This window comes from Lotus japonicus, chromosome 3, assembly GCF_012489685.1.
Source record: "Lotus japonicus ecotype B-129 chromosome 3, LjGifu_v1.2".
Lineage (NCBI taxonomy): Eukaryota > Viridiplantae > Streptophyta > Magnoliopsida > Fabales > Fabaceae > Lotus > Lotus japonicus.
This window is the reverse complement of record NC_080043.1, coordinates 80,985,884-81,006,357: the sequence shown is the minus strand read 5'-3', so window position 1 is coordinate 81,006,357 and position 20,474 is coordinate 80,985,884. Positions and strand designations below refer to the sequence as shown.

Genomic DNA, 20,474 nt, shown 5'->3' with positions numbered 1-20,474 from the left:
ATTATTGACATTTATTTTTGAGATATAAATATAGAGGCCGTTTGGATACCATAAATAAGCTCTTATTACAGCTTTTTCACTAGAAAAAAAGCTAGAGCTTATTAAAAAGTGGTGTTTGGATAATTTATTTTAACTTATTAAAAAGCTTCTTAAAGATCTTTTTGAAAAGCTGGGTCCTGGAGCTTATTTTTTCTGCTTTTTCGGGAAGCTGTTACCTAAAACTTTATTGACAAAATTACCCTTAGCAAAATATCAGAATGACAAGCCTTGTCCTACATTTCAATTCTCTCCATCTGAAACACTAAACCCTAGCACACAAATGGTTCCCCACTGAATCTCGTCGCCGCCGCCGTCACGGCCTCCGCCGCCGTCACGATCGACATTCTTTGGATTCAACTCATCGACATTCTCATTCGAATTGAATCAGTTCATCAAAACCTAATCGTGCAGTTCCTTTTCTCTCTATTTCTCCTACCAAGGTGCGTCTTCGTCTGTTTCGAATTCATCAAATTGCGACTCTGTTTTCATTATCTTGAATTCTGATTTATCCCAAATTTGTGGTTTAATTTTTGTAGTTCTTATAGGTTACAATCCGATTAGGGTTTGATGGATAAGGGATTTATATGTTATAATCTGATTAGGGTTTGATAATTGATCCTGCTTATGTTATCAATTTTGAGAGATTCACTTTCTGTTAGTGGTTCTGTTCTTTGCCAATTTCGAATTCATCTGGTTGCGTTCTGATTTTTGTGATTTTCATTTTGTGTGAATTTGTTCCCCAAATTTCCAGTTCAACATTGTGATTGAAATTGAAATCACCACACTGAAATCTGATTAGGCATGGAGCCTAATCAAATCAAAATATTTATAATTACATGGATCTGTATGTGTCTTATGTAGTTATGTTAGATTTTATTTCTTATTTCTTTGTTCTGTTTCCCTGTAGTAGATTTGTTATGATTAACTTATGGCTAGTGATCATGGTGCTATATATATGCTTTGAGACTTTGTTAATGTCATCTTCTGATCATTTTAAGCTTAGTGGTTAACAAGTGATAAGACTACGTGTGATGACTGTTTAACTTTGAGGAACAATGATATGGTAAACACTAATCAAAGTGTGACAATTTGAAGAATTTTAACACTATAAAGACCAACAAAACAAAATTGAAGCAAAGGATTAAAGCTAAAGAAAATTGAATTGGGTGATTCTTTCAAAGTTGAATGCTTCATTGCATGGTGGAACTGTAATTTGCAGAACTTGACAACACCCCATTTTGATTTTCTACTTTAATTTGCAGAGCTTGAAACAAAGAGAATTTTGCTTGACATTTTTAAGGAAAAGCAGAAGAAAAGTGCTGAAGCTTCTACAATACCAAGTTTCTACAAGAAGGTATGTGAAAGCATTGCTTGTTCACACTCACTTTGGTATGTTACACCCACTTATCAATGGTAGGTTTGATTTTTAGCTTCTTTTGCTTCTAGGTTTGATTCTGTTTTCTACTTTTTTTTTTCTTTTTTCTTTTTTCTCAATTATCAATGGCATCATCATCTATGTACTGTGTTCTCTGGTAGCATTTCATTTCATGGACAAGTTGAAACGGTTGCTGTTTAAGAAAGATAGTTAGTTAACTTGCAATATTAATTGAATTGAATGATGTGCTTACCATTCACTTATATACTGTTTCTTAAAGCTTGTTGAAATGTCTCAAGTTCATGTGAAACGAAAGAGAGCAGATTGGAGTGATAAGAATCTTGGAATTTTTTTGAAAGTGTGCGTTGAAGAGGTACGTGCTGGGAATAGACCTCACACTCACTTTACAAGAACTGGATGGGCAAATATACAAGCCAAGTTCAACAATGCCACAAAGTTAGCATATGATTATAAAAAATTTAAAAATAAGTGGGATCATTTGAAAGTAGATTGGGCATTATGGACAAAGCTTAATGCAATAGAATCAGGTCTTGGTTGGGATGCAACTAAGAGAACAGTAGCTGCTAGTGATGAATGGTGGGAGGCCAAAATCAAGGTATGTGTGATGACTGTTTATTTCAGCTATTGTATTTGCACGATCTGCTCTACAATTTCCTGAGTTTTGCAAGTGTTAATCATTGTTTTTCTTTTTCACAGGAGAGTCCTGAGGTTGGAAAGTTTAGAGATGAAGGTCTGAAATTTTTTCCTGAGATGGAAATTTTATTCAAGGGTGTAGTTGCTATTGGTCTTGCAGCATATGCTCCATCTGAAGATTCAAGAGACTCTCACGGTCAAAGCATTGGAGTGGAAGAGTCATTTGATGCTGATATTGATGAGGCCGAAACAGAAGAGCATGGGATTGAGGTAGAAATGACAGCGCAACCATCATCTTCAAGGGGAAATGGACAAAGGAAGAGAGGTAGAGAGGGTGAGAAGAAAGTTGGGGCTGCGGCTAACCTCTCTAGTCAATTGGAACGTGTTATTAATAGCTTTGAGTCAAGTGATCCTGGATCTAAAAATGATCCTGCTAACATCAATGCATGTGTAGAGAGGCTAAAGAATCTTCCAGGGCTCACTCGTGGGAGTGATTTATTTTACACGGGCATTAGTCTTATGGACAAAAGGGAGAATAGGCTTATCTTTCTTTCCTTAGAGGAGCCTACACTGCAGCTTGGATGGATTAAGTCTAAACACAAATAGGCTTATTTGGATATGTGATCTTATATGGTCTTGTTTGGATATTTTATGACATATGTTAGTGTTATGACTTTATGAATTTTGGATATGCGATCTTATGTGGTCTTGTTTGGATATTTTATGACATATGTTAGTGTTATGACTTTCTGAATTTTGGATATGTGATCTTCTATGAGCTTGTTTGGATATTTTATGACATGATATTTTAGTTTTGCTTTCCACTTTTATTGGTTTGATATAATTTTAACAATGAAATCTCACAGGATGTCTTCATCAGAGTTAGAGGAGAAGAAAAAGGTTGTGTACGCACTTGTATGTGAAGTTGTGAATTACTTCACGAGTAATGTTGTCAAAAGTCCACGTAGAGATTCAGATCAAACAGGTTATCGTTGGGTTTCTGAAATTCTAAATGGTCATCCGATTCGTTGTTACCAAATGTTTAGAATGAAGAAACATGTCTTCTTCCATTTATGTGATGTGTTGCAAAACAAGTATAACTTGAGGCCAACTCGCAATGTGGGAATTTATGAGCAGGTTGCTTTTTTTTATACATGGTGGGTCAACCAGCTTCTGTTCGCAATTTAGAGGAGAGATTCCAACATTCTGGAGAAACAATATCTAGACAGTTTCATAGCGTCCTAAATGCTGTTTGTGGACTTGCAAGAGACATAATTAAACCTATTGACTCATCATTTAGTGATGTTCCTGATGAGATTAAGAATGATGTCAGATATTACCCTTATTTTAAAGATTGCATTGGTGCAATAGATGGTACTCACATAAGAGTTTGTGTTCCTCCTCAACTCCAGGCAACTTATATTGGTAGGAAAGGTTACACTACCACTAATGTCATGGCTGCTTGTGATTTCAACATGTGTTTCACCTTTGTCTGGGCTGGGTGGGAGGGTTCTGCACATGATGCTAAGATTTTTATGGAGGCTCTGCGTAGACCATCATTGCATTTTCCCCATCCTCCTCATGGTACGTAATATTTAAAACTTATAATTATATAATATTGTTACACTTATGTATTAACATGCGATAATATTTTATTGTTTAGGTAAATATTATCTTGTTGATGCGGGATACCCTACTTTTATGGGTTTTCTAGGGCCATACAAAAAAAATAGGTATCATCTTCCGCAATTCAGAAATGGACCTAGAATAACAGGGAGAGTTGAGGTGTTCAATTATTATCATTCTAGTCTTCGCAATGTGATTGAACGATCATTTGGTTGTTGCAAAGCAAAATGGAAGATACTAGGTAGTATGCCTTCTTATGATTTGAAGACACAAAACAAAATCATTACGGCTTGTATGGCTTTGCATAACTTTATTAGAAGAAATGATAGAAGTGATGAAGAATTTGATGCAAATTATGAAAATGAAGATGGAGGAGGAGAAAATGAAGCTGGCCCAAGTACTGTTACATGGGAGGAACCTGATTTTCAAAGTTCCTTGCAAATGGAGCAAATTAGGGAACACATCAAAAATATGTTTCCAACACGAGTTTAGCTTTTTTCCTAGTTATCTATGATACTTTAGTAGATATGTCTTTTTATTTGTAAGGTGGTATGATTATATTCAATACTACGAATTATGATTTGTATTAACTATTTGATACTTGATATGGTTTGACGTTATTGTTAGAGCATTGTTAACATTATGATATTATGACATTTTTTTTAGTAGAGATGCTTAGTGTACACACACATTTAATTTTTTGAAAATTTCTAACACAAATAAATAAAACATTTCAATGTTATTTTAAAAAAACATTGTTCAAATATTTTTTGCCAAAAATATTTCATTAAAAGCTACAAATATAATATTTATTTATAAAATAACTTAAATAATTTTACTAATAAATAGTTTAATGATAAATTTTTTAGTATTTAAATATTTGAATCTATTAATATTAAAATCATGACCTTTTTCGTAATTTTATAAAATAAAAGTGCTTATACAAATGTATCCAAACGCCACTTTCTACTTGAATAAGCACGTATGTATGTGTGCATCCAAACGCTAAATAGCTTATTTAAGAGGAGCTTTTTCATTTAGAGCTTCTACAAAAAGCTCTTTTTCTATAAGAACTTATAAAGAAGCTCATCCAAACTGCCTCATAGATATATTTTGTGGATCTCACACTTAAATGAATTATTTTAATTTTTTGATAAAGAGAAGTCATCTATATAAATTTTTTTTTATCTAACATATAAAAATAAATATATTTCTCTCTCTTGCTCTAGTTCTTTCTTGCATAAAAGACCAAGCTGAAGCACTTTGTTCCTTGAATCTGGTTTCGCTTCTGTGTGAAGAAAATTTGCAACTTTACCAGAAAATCAGAATCGGAGTGAAGAGAAGAAGCAAAGAATGACAATTGATCACGAAGATGAACTCAAGGACGAGAAGAATCCCCGACCCCTCGACGAGGATGACATCGCTCTCCTCAAAACCTACGTAAGCCCAAAACCCTAATTTCCCGATTTCCCCCTTTCTGATTTAGGTTTACCAGGTTTTCGTTCTTGTAACAATCGTACTGTTTTCATTGTGCTGTTTCCATATTAAAATCGAATCCTCATTCAATTTGTTTTCAGATTTGTATTATGCTGGTTCCAATCGCTTAGTGTGTGTTTTTTTTGGTGGAAATTTTCTGTTTAGGGTTTCCTATTTTACTTTATTCTGATTCTGGATCGTGGGTTTAGCTTAAAGTTTGTAACTTTATGGTAATTTTGGAATTCTAGGTTTACTCTGAGTAATGAAAGACATGAATTCCCTTTTGGTTGTTTTTCAGATTTTGGTAGGTTTTAGAGTTGTGGTTGCTAGTTTTAGGGCTTGTGTATTTGGTGTTTGGGGTAGCTGGGAGCTGTGTGATAATTACTCACAGATCATGATGTGGATGCACAAAGATTTCAATGTGGATGTTAATTAGAAACATTTAATCTCGCTTGATAGGCTTAATTGATTAGAGTTGCTGAGATGCTACAGTGCGTCTAGCTACGCTTGAATGTAGTGTTGAATTGATGTGGAGTGTGGACTCTCGACTCTGTGATGAGGAAAAGCTCGTAATTGTTATAGCTCAGGGATGTTTTGTTTGCTGAAAAGTTGTTTCTTGAGTTTTCCTGCTTAGCTTCTCTTAGTTGCTGGAATGATAATGCTTTTCAATGATCTGTGGTTCTCACACCATTTTGTCTTTATGAACAGTCTTCTATAATATATTTTGGTTTACTTTATACAGGGTTTGGGGCCTTATTCCACAAGCATAAAAAAAGCGGAGAAGGAAATCAAAGATATGGCGAAGAAAGTAAATGACTTATGTGGTATGTGCAAAAGGTTTAGTTTGTTACAGTATTTCATTATTGCTTTGTAGATCACCGTGATTGTTTAGTTAAAGAAAATTGCATCTTTACTCTATCTTTTCTTGGTACTGTCAACTGTGGTAGGTATCGTCTGTGCCTTTTTACTCTCCTCCCTTTTGACAGTAATAAGTAGTCTTTATTCAACATATTTTCTATCTTATGTCTTAATGAAGGTGATAGGATTAATTAGTGGACATCTGTTGTTAACCAGAAAATTTTAAAATAAAAAAGAAAGAAAAAAGGAGTTAATAATTGATACTATATTGATATTCTTTTTCCATCAAGTTCATACTGGTTATCCTAATTGCATAGGCTGGATGGTGTTTACAATTGTACACTTAGATACTTGCTTTCGCTTGCAATAATAGGTATCAAGGAGTCTGATACTGGATTAGCTGCACCAAGCCAATGGGATCTTGTTTCTGATAAGCAAATGATGCAGGAGGAGCAGCCTCTTCAGGTTTTCCCCCCTTCCCCCTTTTTGTGTTGGATTTATTCAAAACATTTTTAATATTGGTTCTAGTTGCTTAATATGGCTATTTATTGAACAGGTGGCAAGATGCACTAAGATCATCAATCCAAACTCTGAAGATGCGAAATATGTTATCAATGTGAAGCAGATTGCAAAGGTGCCTATCTTCATAACAATCTTCTTATTTTCCCCTTGTCTATTATATTTATTTGAAGATGTTTGGCATCACTTGCTGATGAAGATATTCCCTGCTGACCAATTATTGTATATTCTATGTAAAATGCAAATGTTTTCCTTTCCTTTTGAAATTGGGTCTGATACACCTTCTGCTTTGATGATGACAGTTTGTTGTTGGGCTAGGAGACAAAGTCTCCCCCACTGACATCGAGGAAGGAATGCGTGTTGGGTATGCTCCAAGTAACTTTGATACTAAAATATGACCCATAAAAAGACGAGTAACTTGATTGCCTTGTTATATGTTTGTTTGTTTGACCTTTATTTCACCATTGCAGGGTTGATAGAAACAAATATCAGATTCAGATTCCGTTGCCTCCAAAAATTGATCCTAGTGTTACCATGATGACAGTTGAAGAGAAGCCAGATGTGACATATAATGATGTTGGTGGTTGCAAGGAGCAAATTGAGAAGATGCGTGAAGTAAGTTATTGAAAATTTAGTATATTTGATGTTACAACAAATGCAATATGTCACATGGCACTGAATTTTAATTTCTGTGCAAGGTTGTTGAACTGCCAATGCTTCATCCAGAGAAATTCGTCAAGCTTGGAATTGATCCTCCAAAGGGTGTTCTCTGTTATGGTCCACCAGGAACTGGCAAAACACTTCTGGCTAGGGCTGTGGCTAATAGGACCGATGCTTGTTTTATAAGGGTTATTGGAAGTGAGCTGGTTCAGAAATATGTTGGTGAGGGAGCTCGGATGGTTCGTGAGCTGTTCCAGGTAAATGCCTTAGACCTCTCTACTGGCTCTTAGTCGTTGTTTCTATGACATGGTATCGTTTGTCTAAAATTGTTATCTCCCATAGATGGCTCGTTCAAAGAAGGCCTGCATTGTATTTTTTGATGAAGTAGATGCAATTGGAGGGGCTCGATTTGATGATGGTGTTGGTGGTGACAATGAGGTTCAGCGCACAATGCTTGAGATTGTGAATCAACTCGATGGGTTTGATGCTCGAGGAAACATCAAAGTTTTGATGGCAACTAACAGGTTGGTTGGTTTGGCCATTGCATGGTTTTTCCTTTGTTCTCTACTATTGATGTTAACATGAGAATGTGTTCTTAAATATGCGTTGTGCCATTTTTACCATAATTATGATGTACTAAAATTCCCTTTTAAATTATCTTTCGTCATACACTCTTAATTGCTTAAGGACTTCCTCACCTCTTCTAAGAAAAAGTAATATAAATCAAAGATGCATTACAACTTCCCTTGCAAATATTTCATGTCATGCCTTTCTTCAATTTGGAAGTTTTACCACCGGTGAGTTGGCCTAATTGATTTTGTCTTTTTTGTCTGCAACTCTAGGCCTGACACTCTAGATCCAGCTCTACTTCGGCCTGGGCGATTGGATCGGAAAGTTGAATTTGGCCTTCCTGATTTAGAGAGTAGGACGCAGATATTCAAGATACACACAAGAACAATGAACTGTGAAAGGGATATCCGTTTTGAACTTCTGTCTCGCCTTTGCCCAAATTCCACTGGTAAGAACATTTTTAAAACTGGACAATTTTAGTTGAGCATATACTTTTGGACCATCAATCTGCTAAGCTTTTCAGTATTTTGGCTTGTATACTTCCTGCTAAAACTTGATCTGTGTTTGAGATATTCCTGAAGCTTCTTGTTGCTGTCATGTTCTGATGTCTTGCTGCCAAAATTTTGCCTCATGCTTGTGTGCTTCTAATCTAGACATTGATTTTCTGACCATGGTATTTTTGTTCTCTCCAGGAGCTGATATCAGGAGTGTATGCACTGAAGCTGGTATGTATGCTATCCGTGCCCGAAGGAAGACTGTGACAGAGAAAGACTTCCTTGATGCAGTGAATAAAGTCATCAAAGGATACCAGAAGTTCAGTGCTACTCCCAAGTATATGGTCTACAACTGAGTTTTTCTTTCTTCTACTTTCCCAGAGACAATGTTAGCACGTACATTATGTATTTTCCCCAGTGAAAATTATTCAAAAGGGCATTTGGTTCTTTCATGAGGCAGTTTGTGAGACTTGTCTGTTTAAATGCATCCTTCATAGTTGAACTCTTACAAGTATCTCTGTAGCTGATATTTTGCTAATGTCTCATTCAAAATTGTTTCGAATATTTTTACCATGTTTGACTTTCAATGGAAGAGAAAGGGTAATGATTCTCCTAGCTAGGGTTGAATCATTTCAGTAATTAGAAAAAGTGTCGTGTTCAGTTAAAATTTATTATCTTTAACAATAGATGGCCCTTTGGGATTTTACTTGTTATCGATTGAACTTATAAATTAATTTATCAACAATTTTTTCCGGCAATTTATTTCGTTCATCATCTTAGCCTCACAAGATGAGTAACAATTCAATACTTCATCCACACAATTTTTTTTTTGCAATTTTAACATAATATTGTATTTAAATATTTTACTCACAAGTTTCAGCATAGTAGACAGATAACTGAATTTCTTAAGTATTTAGTCAAATGTTCAATTTCTAGGTGGTGTTCGTTCATCATCTTAGCCTCACAAGATGAGTAACAATTCAATACTTCATCCACACAATTTTTTTTTTGCAATTTTAACATAATATTGTATTTAAATATTTTACTCACAAGTTTCAGCATAGTAGATAGATAACTGAATTTCTTAAGTATTTAGTCAAATGTTCGATTTCTAGGTGGTGTGAATGGAGATGAGAGACGCCTATCTAACTATTTTAGGTTCACATGTTAATCATATGTGCTGTTATAAAATTTGTTTCTAACCTTTTGTTTTGACCTTCAAAAAATATAAATATAATTTGTATTTTAGGTTTTTGTAATAAGAACTGAATGGAAAAAAAAGTTTGGTACACTACGTTTATAAAAAGCAAGTTAGATGTCTTTCTAATTCTTACAATTGGTATTGATACACACATTTTTAATGTATTCATTATCTTATGCTCATTTTAGTAATTTTCTCTGAAAATAACTTCACTTTATTTTATCCAAGTAACATTCATTTTTATAAAATTTACTTTTATGTTTCATTTCCAAACATTCATTTTTTCAAAATTAATTCTATTAAACTTAATTACATCAAACTTACTTTTACCTTACTCCAAAACAAATTAATCCAATTCTTCTATTCTGATTTTTCTTTTCAAATAAATTTCAAAAAAAAAAATATTTTTCTTTTCAAATAAATGTTGAGTAAAATATTAAGTGAATTTTATTGTACTATTTTAACAAGAAAGTAGGTTTTTTTTTTTGAACATAACAAGAAAGTAGGTTATAAATGAGTAAATTTGTGAGGGACGTAACTTTTGAAGAATTAAGTGCACTTGCACGACTGGATGAGTTTATTCAAACTTATAACATAAATACTTATGTGAATATTCGGATAAGTTTATGTAAATACTTATGTTTTACTCTTTCGAGCTTATCCCAAAAGACTCTCTAAATTTCTCGGTATGAATGATCTAAAATTTCATCATTAAGAATTCAAACACTGATATGCAGTAGAGTAAGTAAAACACTTATCTTACAGGCCTCCTGCTATGGGATACATGTGGTCTAGACTCTAGATAAATAAAAATTGCACCCATAAATATAATAACAATAGTATAAAAATCTTGTTATGATTCCTAGTTATTACAACAAAATGGCTACCGTCCAGATTCAATTTTACAAACGGATAAATTATTGAAATTTTTATCACCAATAAAAGAAATCGCTCAGAAATATACATCAACAGTTGTCCAGCTTCAATGATCAACGGTATAATTAATCTAACTCAGAAAAAAAAGAAATGATGAAAATAAGGTGAACATTATTTTCCTTTTTTAGCCATTCTATCAACACAAGGATTTTGTTCCCATTTAGAAGTCTTGTGTGTCTGGAACATCACCCGCTCTTGGGGTTCCTCCTTGTGTCCGCTTGCTCATGTTAGTTCGTTGCACTAATCGAACCAGTGCTTGAACCACTTCTGACATAGGTGGTCGGAATTCAGGTTCCGGCTGCACCCAAGAAATAAAATTAGAACAAAACAATGCATTATTAGCCTTAATGTAGTCATGCATTTTCTACGCTCAGGGGTACCACAATACCCAATTATTGTTGCGTAACCAATCCAAATAGACCCCAAAACAAGTAATTCACTGACTACTCACAGATACAGTAAATATTTTGAGACATTACCTGAACACAAAGAGCAATGACATCAGCAAATCGAGAAAGAGACTTAACAGGGTATAGCCCTTCTAATGCAGGATCAACCATTTTAGCCAATGCATCAATATCGTGGAGTTGAGGTGTTGCCCATCGAACCAAAGACTGCTCAAACCTTGATCTTGAGCTGTAATCAGAAAAGAAAAAGGAGGAAACAATTTCAAAAGCAGTAATAAAGAACAACCAGGATAACTAAAAGAAATCGAAGGACCTTGGCTCGTAAATAATGGAGAAACAGCACAGAGAAAGAATACAATTAAACTAAATCGCCAATTGGCTCATAAACATTGACATGTAAAATTAAACTTCACATGGGAATTGTAAACAATTGAACTATATAGTCCTATAGAAGCACTGTTGACAGGTATGAATCCATCTGCTACCATAATTATTCAAATTGTTTGCTCTATTAATTGAATCATAAATCATTATGTTCATGCATTATGTATGGAAGCATGCGAAGATGTAAAACTACTACGTGAAACCCTAAAGGTATGTCAATGTTTTACCTATCAAATGGTTTCCGTCCACTAATAAGCTCCAACATGACAACTCCAAAGCCGTATACATCACTCTTGAGAGTATATTGACCAGACAAGCTAACTTCCGGAGCTTCGTATCCAGATCCAGCATTATTCATTAGCACCTGAACATGAGACACTAGTTAGAACTTCTAATGATTTAGCAGGTAAACTAAATGTCACTGGTCAAAGGGAGAAATTTGATTCAGTAAAATATACTACCAATTTTCTTGCTAAAGTTTGAAACAAACACAAAATACATCCAAAGGGATGCATCAGACAACATGCATATTTTGTTTTCCTCATCAATAAATTACATGGTACCCCTCTGAGTTTCCGGTTTATCTTATGTTAGGAAGATGGCACTGAAAACCTTTTCCCTAACAGTTAACCCAAAGAGGTAATTATTTGTTTAAGAGTGGCTGCATTCATAATATAAGAATTTTTAGTTATCTTCATATGGTAATTGGCTAGTCATTTCAGCTAGTTTAAAGCTTATGTGACTAACCTATAAATTTTTTCCTAGCAAAAAATAGCTCTTTGGAAAATAAGCTTAGTTCACTAGCTTGTAGTGTTTCTGAAATGCTACTTCAAGTAGCTTTTGAGCTTATAGTTTATTATCTTTGTTACTATTTTTACCTTTACTATTTTAATTAAAGTCCTCCATTAATCACTCTGTAGTTAGAACAGACAAATATTTATTAATTATAAAGAAATACAAGTTTATTCAATTACAATCTAAAATAATTTATATTATATAAATACATTTAACAAAAATATTCAAAATGATTTTAGTCCATCAATTACAGTTGATGTCCATCAATAATTTTTTAGCAAAATTAAGTCCCTCGTCTTTGAAACTGTTACGATTAAACTCGTCCATCACTTTTATTAAGAAAAAACTCTCATCCTCACTGTCTACCTTCACAACTTAAATTAATTAAAACATTTTAGACCTTCTTTAACCTATAGCTGTTAATGGCGCGTGATAGCCGCACATTCACACTATCATGGCACCATGGCCGTTACACCAACATGTCACATTTCAATGTCGCGACCATGACAAAGCTGGAAGCAGCAGCCTTTTACAAGCTATAGGGTAGCAACAGGGATGACCACTGAAAATGCAAAAATGCCCTTAAATTTCAAGATTACAGGACCAGTTTTGGGGTTAAATTAAGGATTTTGGAAGAAGAATAACAGAAAGCAACTTTGAAAATTACTTCAAATTATAGCGACGTCCAAAGAAGAATCGAACTTTAAAGAAAAGTAACTCTGAAACTGAAAAATGTAAATGAGTAGCAAAGCCAAAAATATACAAAAAGTAGCACCAAAAACAGATCCCCAGACAAACACAATCACATCCCATAGATTCATAGCATAAAGATCTTGAAAAGTATAAATCACCTGGTTTGCACCAGGAATATAGCTGGCCAATCCACTGTCTGAAAGATGAGGATTAATATCAGCATCAAGTAATATGTTGGCTGATTTAATATTCTTATGAACAACTGATGGTGAACAAACTTCATGTAAGTACCTAAAAATAACAAGTAGAGGTTAGGATATTGATTATCTGGGAAAATTTAAATTGATGCTTGATACTCAACCCTATGTTCTATTGTATCAAAATAAATGTTTGAATTTCTATTGTAAGTAAAAGTCCTTAGTTTCTTCTGCGAAGCAGAAATTTGCTATTTACTGATATGTTGATTTTAGAATAGATAGTATCTAATTTAAAATAAAAAATAAATTTCATTGCCTTAAACTATTTTATCCTATTTTTCTCATTTTCAAATTCAAACAATAGATTTAGTAGTTGTTAAGCATAAAACCATTTAGTAGACTTTTGCTTAAAGACTTGGGCTTTTGAGATAACATTGTAATAGGCTAATAGCACATATGTGACCAAGTAGACAAGACTTCAATCCTTTCCATCCTATTCTTATTTGTTACAAATAGAAGTTAAATTTCCCGACAAGGTAGGATAGTGATAGTGCATATGCATTGTCTACACTTCGACGCCATGTATTAGCCTTCACCTAATAACTTGAGTTTTGGGGGACAATTGGTTCCTGACATTAATAATCTAGGCATTAACTTAAGGAAAATGCAGAAAAAGACAAATACAAGGATATATTTATGAGAAGACAATGCAAAAATAAATGAAAATGATAGCCCTAATTTTGAACCAATCAAGACACACAGGATAGCAGGCAAGCTAAAGCCAAGCAAAATCTATAAAGCAGGAAAAAAGATAGGGGAGAAAGAAGATAGAAAATAGGAGTTAGTAAATCAATGGAAAACTAGATTTAGTGACAAGGTTTAAACTAACAAAATGATGCAAAAATTACTTTAAAATGTAATATCAACATCTTCTATATGCAGCACCAAACAACTAACTTACTCTAGAGCACGTGCAATCCCCAATGCAATCTTGACACGTGAATTCCATATTAATGGTTTGCTATACTCATCAGGTAGGTGGAGGAAGTCATGCAGTGATCCACTTTTATGAAACTCATAGACTAGGAGGTGTTGTCCATGCTCTGAACAATAACCTACAAGCTCTGTCACATTGGGATGATGCAGATGGGAGATGTTTGAAACTAGTTCTACAAAATCTTCAGACGAATCATTGGGAAGGACCAATGAATCTATCTTCTTCACAGCAAGAACCTAAAACATTTATGGAAATGAAAAAATCAAATCAAAATCATTAATAAGAAGATGTATAGTCCAAGACCTACTATTGAAAAAGTTCATGGTATTGATTGGGGGATATTGGTTTTAGAAGTGGTGCTACATGCAGCATGTCAGCTCAGAGTTCTTTGGTTTTGTATTTTTACAATGCATATCTTAACAGATTTAGGTATCAAAGCTACTCATATTTGACCCACTCCTAGGGAAATTGCACAGTGGCATGATTTACTATTTCAACATTCTATATATTTGCCACCAGCATTAGACATAGAAGTGGACTTGCAGCAAAAAGAGGAGAGGAATACCTTTCCATCATCAAATTGAGCACGGTATACACGTCCAAAACACCCCTCACCAAGAAGTTGGTCCACACTGAAGCTTCCAGTCGCAATCTGCAGGTCAGCTATAGAATATGATTTCACATTTGCTGGAGCAGTTATGGTCTTCTTGACAATTGCTGGCTTCTTTGAAAACTCATCCTCATCAAATGATTTATGACGATCAAAAGGCGGGGGTTTAAGACTGATTGTGGCCGCAGAAGTATCAAACGTCTTCAAGTCAATCACACTAGAAGTTTGCATGGAATTCATTTCTGCATTGATAGATACTAGTATGTTTAGTCTCACCCGATAACATTTTCAAAGCAGAATAACTTAACAAGTAAATGTTAAACTGAAAGCATTAAGACAGGTCAGTCATTTCTACTGGGAGGAAGATGGACACCACAGTCATTTTCTAATGAGTGAGGAAGTTTGCATGATTGCTTACAGCAGAAATACTCTTAAAGCTTTCTCTATAGTCACCAAATAGGTCAGTCATGATGCCAAACAAGCATCTCACTGAAAGAAGTGTAGAAGTAATTGCTACTAGTTTATCTTACAGTTACAGAACAAATTATCTGCCAAAATTTGTATCACAAAATGAAATTTCAAAAGCGGAATTAAGCATGTAGTCCATAGAAAATGTCATTTTAGAAGAAGGAAGGGTGAAACTGAATAATGAAATGCTATGAATATAATATATATCTAAGAATTCGGGTTAGGTCTAACCCTTCCTAAAAAGCTAGCTCAGCCGTGACGGTTGCTCTACCCTTTATGAACACTTATTTGGCTATATCTCTAGTCAATGTGAGACTTCTCAACACACCCCCACACGCTCAGAGATGGACATCTAGAGCGTGAAATTTGAAGGGCTGGTCATCTGCGAGTGATGCGTATATGGGTGGGTGGTCTTCAATAAACAGATCTAGGATAGAATTTGATACCATCTTAGAATTTGGGTTAGGCCTAACTCTACTCAAAAGCTAGCTTCGGGTGAGGGTTGTTCTACCTTATATGAACACTTATTTGGTCATATCTCTAGTCAATGTGAAACTAATAAACAATCTACAAGTATATGAAAATAAGGAAGATATTATCATAAAAGATAAAAATAATGTTCCGATAGTATGCAAGATGCTGACCATGTACTTCATTTGAAGTAAGAGGAGCCAAAGGCTGGTTATCAAGCTTTTCCACATCTGAAATTGACTTCTTGGATCTTCTCTTTACCAGAAAGAATGCTATTATCGCCCCAACAACTAGGATAGAGATAATTATTCCAGCAATGCCACCACCTCCAATACCAGATTTTTTGCCTCCATCACTTGTGCCAGCACCTGATGAGGTGCTATGCCCACCAGACTTGTGATCTCGGTTGCCTTTTGTAACCGTAGGTGTCCCCGGAGGAGGTGGCGGTGCAGGGCCCGAGCTCCATGTATTACCACCCGTTCTGTCAATAAACTTGGCCATTTTAATTTTTATGATGAATAATAGATTCTCAAAGAGATTGCTTATAATGGCAATGCTTACTGTAGGTTTATGCCTTTCAGCTGTTGTGGTATCCAGCCGGTAAAATGATTGTTTTCGACATTCCTGACAAATATTTAAGAAAATAAATACACGTGATAAGGTATTTCTATGGAACCATAGGAAAGGAGATCCCACAGCTGTTATATGAAACCACAGAGATATACAACTCACAAAGTCTCAAGAGGGAGATTAGCAAGGACATCAATGGTGCCTGTAAACTGATTGCTCTGCAGGTTCCTACATAAATGTAAACAAGTCAATGCAAAATGCAATCAATGGCATGTAAAAATTGGCAGAAAAATAAAGAGAAGAAAAAAGGCTGGACATTTACATGGTGGTTATGCTTGAAAGAGAGCTCATAGTCTGAGGTAGGTCACCTGTCAAGGAATTAAACGAGACATCCCTGGAACAAGTAATAGATATTTTAGTCGCCAAGCCCTGAATTGAACCAACTTCTACAATATCCAAACATAACCTCCATTGTCACTAGTGAAGAGCATGTGGATTTTTTAGATCACTAGAAGCCTATGCTATGTGGTATAGTGCAATGGCCAACATATATGAAGCATTTTCACAGAAACATAATGGAAAATATCTTAAGTATGGGATCAGAAGCAGCACTGGGAAATTATTAAATACAAAATGGTAAATTGTTAATTAATCCTTGACAAAAAGCTTTTTAACATTCTGAAAATGAAAACGATCAAATACTTTTAGTTAACATAAACTTGGTAGACATCTAGAATACTTTTTAATTGTTGAAAAGCAACTAGGAATCTCACAATGTAGAGAGGGAAGAAAGCTTTTCAAAGTCCACAGTCAGTCCTTGCTGCAGCTGATTGTGACCGAGATTCCTACATTATCATTAATTTCAAAAGTAACTTCAGCTGCTAGAGAAGGAGTTTTTGTATTTCAATGAGAGGTGTACAAGAGCTAAAGAAGACAATTACACACAGGTCTACAAGTGAAGTCATATCAGAAATAGAATAAGGTATCCCCCCATTGAAATTATTATTAGCCAGATTTCTGCATTAGAAGTAACAAGAATGTTAGAAATTATAATATCAGAACAAAAATAACAACTAAAGTAACAATATATGACATAGAAACATACAAGTGCTTCAAATTTTGAGGAAGGCTGTAGGGTATGGTGTTACCAAGATTGTTGTTACTCAGATCTCTGCAAAAGTTACAAGGTCTTAGTAATAAAAATGCATAGGAAACTAGATATATGATGAATTACACCATTAACTTACAGGTTTGTCAGAGATGACAAGCTTTGTAGCAGATAGCCCAAAGTCCCAGTTAGTCCAAGGCCAGGTAATTTACTGATGAGAAGTAAACAAAAAAAAAATCAGAGATCTCAGACATCGGCAGCAAAAGCAATAACAATCAAGTAATATAAAGTGAAAGGAGATCGTGACTTCACATCTCTGTAACTCGGTTGCCTGAGCAAGTGATGCCTTTCCAAGACTGTCCACAAGGATCATTACCATTTGCAGGCCAATTTAGCTGGGATGCTGAGCTCATACTTTGAAACAGATTCTTTAGAGCAGCAGCTGCATCAAACATTCAGAAACATATAGTTGGCAAACCTCAGTACCTCACACGCATATAATGGAAATTTTCGTTTGTATTCTAATACGTTAGTGCCTGTCTGCAACGTCCATTTTACATATTTTGAGACATATAGTTATCTGTTAAACTAATTCAAACTATTATGATAGCATGTAAAAATTTATTACATCTAACCATATGTGAACAAACTAATGAATGATCTTCTCAGCTGAATTCAGAAAATACCCACTGACATTGTAGATTTGATAATTGGTCATTCGTGATTTGGGCTTCACATAAATAAATATCAAGAAGACAATGATTAAAAACAAACTCAATTTCATTAAGGATTCTCAAAATAATTATTGCAGTCTCTTAAGTGGAAATGTTACGGATTTGAGACCATGAATTATTAAGAGCATTGAAGTTTCTAAAAACTAACATTCCTGACTGCAAAAATGAGTAAAATATGCTTCTTCACTCCGTGCAAGCATTCCCAAACTTTAACTAAATAGCTAGAGTCTATAGGACTTTAGGGATAAATCAGATATAAGATATAGCCCAAGATAGAATCTAGCGTACGGTGTTGTTCAATCACTTTAAATGTATTACATCTAATTCAATATCAGAAAAGCCTAGAACAAAGTTGTCTAGAAATTTGGAGTTAAGCACAGATAACGCTACCGTATTCCAGGTTACTGTTAATGGTATTAGAGCATTCAGCCTCATCATAAAAGTGCACACTGACTTAGACCTACTTTGAAGGGTGCTAGAGTTACGTTAAGAGGGAAACTGCAGAGTGGTGGGTTTTTAACAGCTCAAACTGACAGCCAAACGTGGTCTAGTGTCTTACTACGGTTATTACATCTTGTCTACTGGACTAGTTCTCACAGAATTTCTAGCTTTTTAAATGCATTAATCATCATAATACAATAAGGATAAATTTGAACATCAAACAGAAAATGCGAAAAATTGAAGACAACAACTCAATACAAGGGAATGAAAACTGAATTACTAAATCAAATTATTGATGCTTGATCCATAGTTGACAACTGTGTATATACTCTGTAGTAAAAATAATATATTCAAAAGCCACATAGAGAAGTAAGAATAGCAAAACTGCATCAATGGACTACATAGCATAACACACTGATCACAACTCAAACACAAGGGAAAAACAGAAACCCCTTCATCAGTTGAAATCAATAGCAAACAAAACAATGCATATGTCACCCCAGCAAGCAATCTGAATAAACCAGTAGAAGTCAATGTAATCAAAATCAACATGTGCTACTGAACAGATCAGCTGAAAAAACTTGACATTGATTAAAAACCCAATAAAAACAAAACAGAACTTTGACTAATCTGCTAAGGAATCAGCACAAATGTCCATAGAAGATGATTGAAAAGTGAAAACCAAACAAAACACAAAGAACAAGACAAGTAGACAAGGAGGAAGATGACAACAACATGAGAAGAAGTAGTCCAAACAAACATTAGAACAATCCAACAATACATCCAAGCATAAAGCAAACTTTGAAACTGGGATCAAAGAACACACTGACCATCATTTGGATCTGTGTCACCATTGATGACCAGAATGCAGGTGCTGATGATGAACATAAACACCAGCACAGGCCGTGGATCCACCGACATGGTTGTTTACTCTGAATCAATCTCGATGATGAATTTTGGTGCTACCCAGAAAGCAAAAATGGAAAATAATGAGCAATGAAGCAACCCTTTTACGAAAAGTTATGATTTTTGGTAATAGTTTATGATGGGTTGGGTTCAATCTTGAATATGTTGGCACCATAGCCGAGTAAAGCTGGCAAGCACGAATCACCAGAAGAATCCAAAACCACGTATTTAACGCAGTTTTTATATCAATTTATTTATAATCATTAATTATATACTTTTTTCAACTTCTCTTCAATTAGGAAAGGGATTAATATCTTAATATACTAATTTTTTATGAGTTATGACAATATTATTGTGAGTGAGTAAAATCTCTATGGATGTAGTCTTAAATTCCATGCCTATTTTTTTTTATAAATGTTTATTATATGAGATCAATATTTGTAAAGTGAGAGATAGAAATAAAATTTAAGAATGGACATTTTTTAAATGTATTATAATGTTGATTTTTAATATGAGAAAAATCCTGATTGAAAAAAATCATATATTTCGTATTTACTTCGACCAAAATACTCATTTTGGAGTTACTCATGATGTTGTGGTAATTTCTGTTTTTTTTTTAGTTCATGAATATCTCTAGAAAATAAATTTGAGATTAAATCATTGATTTTTTTTAAATAACTACTTTTTTAAAATCAAATAACTACTCAACCCAATGAAACTTTAATTGTTCTCAATTTTTATTTAATATTAAATTTCTTCAAAAATATTTTTTTTTGAAGCTTAAGAAAAACAAAATTAAATCTCTATTAGAATAATTGTAAATAATAAGAAAGATATTTAATATTTATAATATTTATATTTAAATTATTTTTACAAATATTGAAAGATTTTATTTATCAAAATAACTTATAAAAAACACTTTAATCTTTATGCATAACAAAGGTACACACATATATCCTATGAAGTATATGCCTGCTAATTTGCTTAAATTTAAAGGAAAAACAGGTCCAGTTGGCTTTTATGGCATAGGCATGGTCAAAAGTAAAAATCAGTTAGTACCGTGAATGAAACAACGGGACCTTTGTGAGTACCAAAAAGATAAATGAGACATTTACAAATTACTACAAGTCAAAACATAACATTGATGATTTCTTAATTCGGCAGGGTAGACTTAACTAATCTTTAACTATGGTATAATAATGGAAATTAAGACCTTCAACTAAAATATAACTTTCCTTTAACAATGCCTTGTTCCTCTTTTTTGCAATAAATGATTTGAGTACTT

The 20,474-nt window shown here is 34.1% G+C and overlaps 4 protein-coding genes across 4 annotated transcripts; 3 read left to right on the top strand and 1 right to left on the bottom strand.

Annotated features, from left to right (window-relative positions):
• The first annotated feature begins 1,294 nt into the window (after positions 1–1,294).
• On the top strand, positions 1,295–2,907 carry LOC130746384 (L10-interacting MYB domain-containing protein-like). The gene is made up of 3 exons (XM_057598996.1): positions 1,295–1,393; positions 1,695–2,030; positions 2,132–2,907. Exons 2-3 carry the CDS (start codon positions 1,704–1,706, stop codon positions 2,672–2,674), a joined length of 870 nt encoding a protein of 289 aa, XP_057454979.1. The 5' UTR covers positions 1,295–1,393; positions 1,695–1,703; the 3' UTR covers positions 2,675–2,907.
• Positions 2,908–3,222: 315 nt separating this feature from the next.
• LOC130744825 (uncharacterized) lies at positions 3,223–4,238 on the top strand. Its single transcript, XM_057596980.1, has 2 exons — positions 3,223–3,652; positions 3,732–4,238. Exons 1-2 carry the CDS (start codon positions 3,223–3,225, stop codon positions 4,184–4,186), a joined length of 885 nt encoding a protein of 294 aa, XP_057452963.1. The 3' UTR covers positions 4,187–4,238.
• A 695-nt stretch (positions 4,239–4,933) lies between these two features.
• LOC130746383 (26S proteasome regulatory subunit 7) lies at positions 4,934–8,835 on the top strand. The gene is made up of 10 exons (XM_057598995.1): positions 4,934–5,134; positions 5,913–5,994; positions 6,402–6,493; positions 6,585–6,662; positions 6,850–6,911; positions 7,018–7,162; positions 7,246–7,464; positions 7,550–7,731; positions 8,050–8,225; positions 8,470–8,835. Exons 1-10 carry the CDS (start codon positions 5,048–5,050, stop codon positions 8,625–8,627), a joined length of 1,281 nt encoding a protein of 426 aa, XP_057454978.1. The 5' UTR covers positions 4,934–5,047; the 3' UTR covers positions 8,628–8,835.
• A 1,440-nt stretch (positions 8,836–10,275) lies between these two features.
• LOC130746382 (protein STRUBBELIG-RECEPTOR FAMILY 6) lies at positions 10,276–19,381 on the bottom strand. Its single transcript, XM_057598994.1, has 16 exons — positions 19,114–19,381; positions 17,421–17,550; positions 17,248–17,319; positions 17,106–17,171; positions 16,946–17,017; positions 16,774–16,845; positions 16,323–16,394; positions 16,163–16,228; positions 15,992–16,054; positions 15,604–15,911; positions 14,447–14,733; positions 13,846–14,117; positions 12,846–12,978; positions 11,427–11,563; positions 10,888–11,044; positions 10,276–10,706 (listed from the first exon to the last, which is right to left on the bottom strand). Exons 1-16 carry the CDS (start codon positions 19,202–19,204, stop codon positions 10,569–10,571), a joined length of 2,136 nt encoding a protein of 711 aa, XP_057454977.1. The 5' UTR covers positions 19,205–19,381; the 3' UTR covers positions 10,276–10,568.
• Positions 19,382–20,474: the final 1,093 nt, after the last annotated feature.

Excerpts from the sequence above, each read along its gene's own strand:
- LOC130746384 (XM_057598996.1), top strand. The coding sequence starts at position 1,704 with ATGTCTCAAGTTCATGTGAAACGAAAGAGAGCAGATTGGAGTGATAAG. Across the intron at positions 2,031-2,131 it reads GGTGGGAGGCCAAAATCAAG|GAGAGTCCTGAGGTTGGAAA; the intron begins GTATGTGTGATG and ends TCTTTTTCACAG.
- LOC130744825 (XM_057596980.1), top strand. The coding sequence starts at position 3,223 with ATGGTGGGTCAACCAGCTTCTGTTCGCAATTTAGAGGAGAGATTCCAA. Across the intron at positions 3,653-3,731 it reads TTTTCCCCATCCTCCTCATG|GTAAATATTATCTTGTTGAT; the intron begins GTACGTAATATT and ends TTTATTGTTTAG.
- LOC130746383 (XM_057598995.1), top strand. The coding sequence starts at position 5,048 with ATGACAATTGATCACGAAGATGAACTCAAGGACGAGAAGAATCCCCGA. Across the intron at positions 6,912-7,017 it reads GAGGAAGGAATGCGTGTTGG|GGTTGATAGAAACAAATATC; the intron begins GTATGCTCCAAG and ends TCACCATTGCAG. Across the intron at positions 7,465-7,549 it reads TGGTTCGTGAGCTGTTCCAG|ATGGCTCGTTCAAAGAAGGC; the intron begins GTAAATGCCTTA and ends TATCTCCCATAG.
- LOC130746382 (XM_057598994.1), bottom strand. The coding sequence starts at position 19,204 with ATGTCGGTGGATCCACGGCCTGTGCTGGTGTTTATGTTCATCATCAGC. Across the intron at positions 17,320-17,420 it reads GGCAACCGAGTTACAGAGAT|TAAATTACCTGGCCTTGGAC; the intron begins GTGAAGTCACGA and ends ACTTCTCATCAG. Across the intron at positions 11,564-12,845 it reads ATATTCCTGGTGCAAACCAG|GTGCTAATGAATAATGCTGG; the intron begins GTGATTTATACT and ends TCTCATGTTCAG.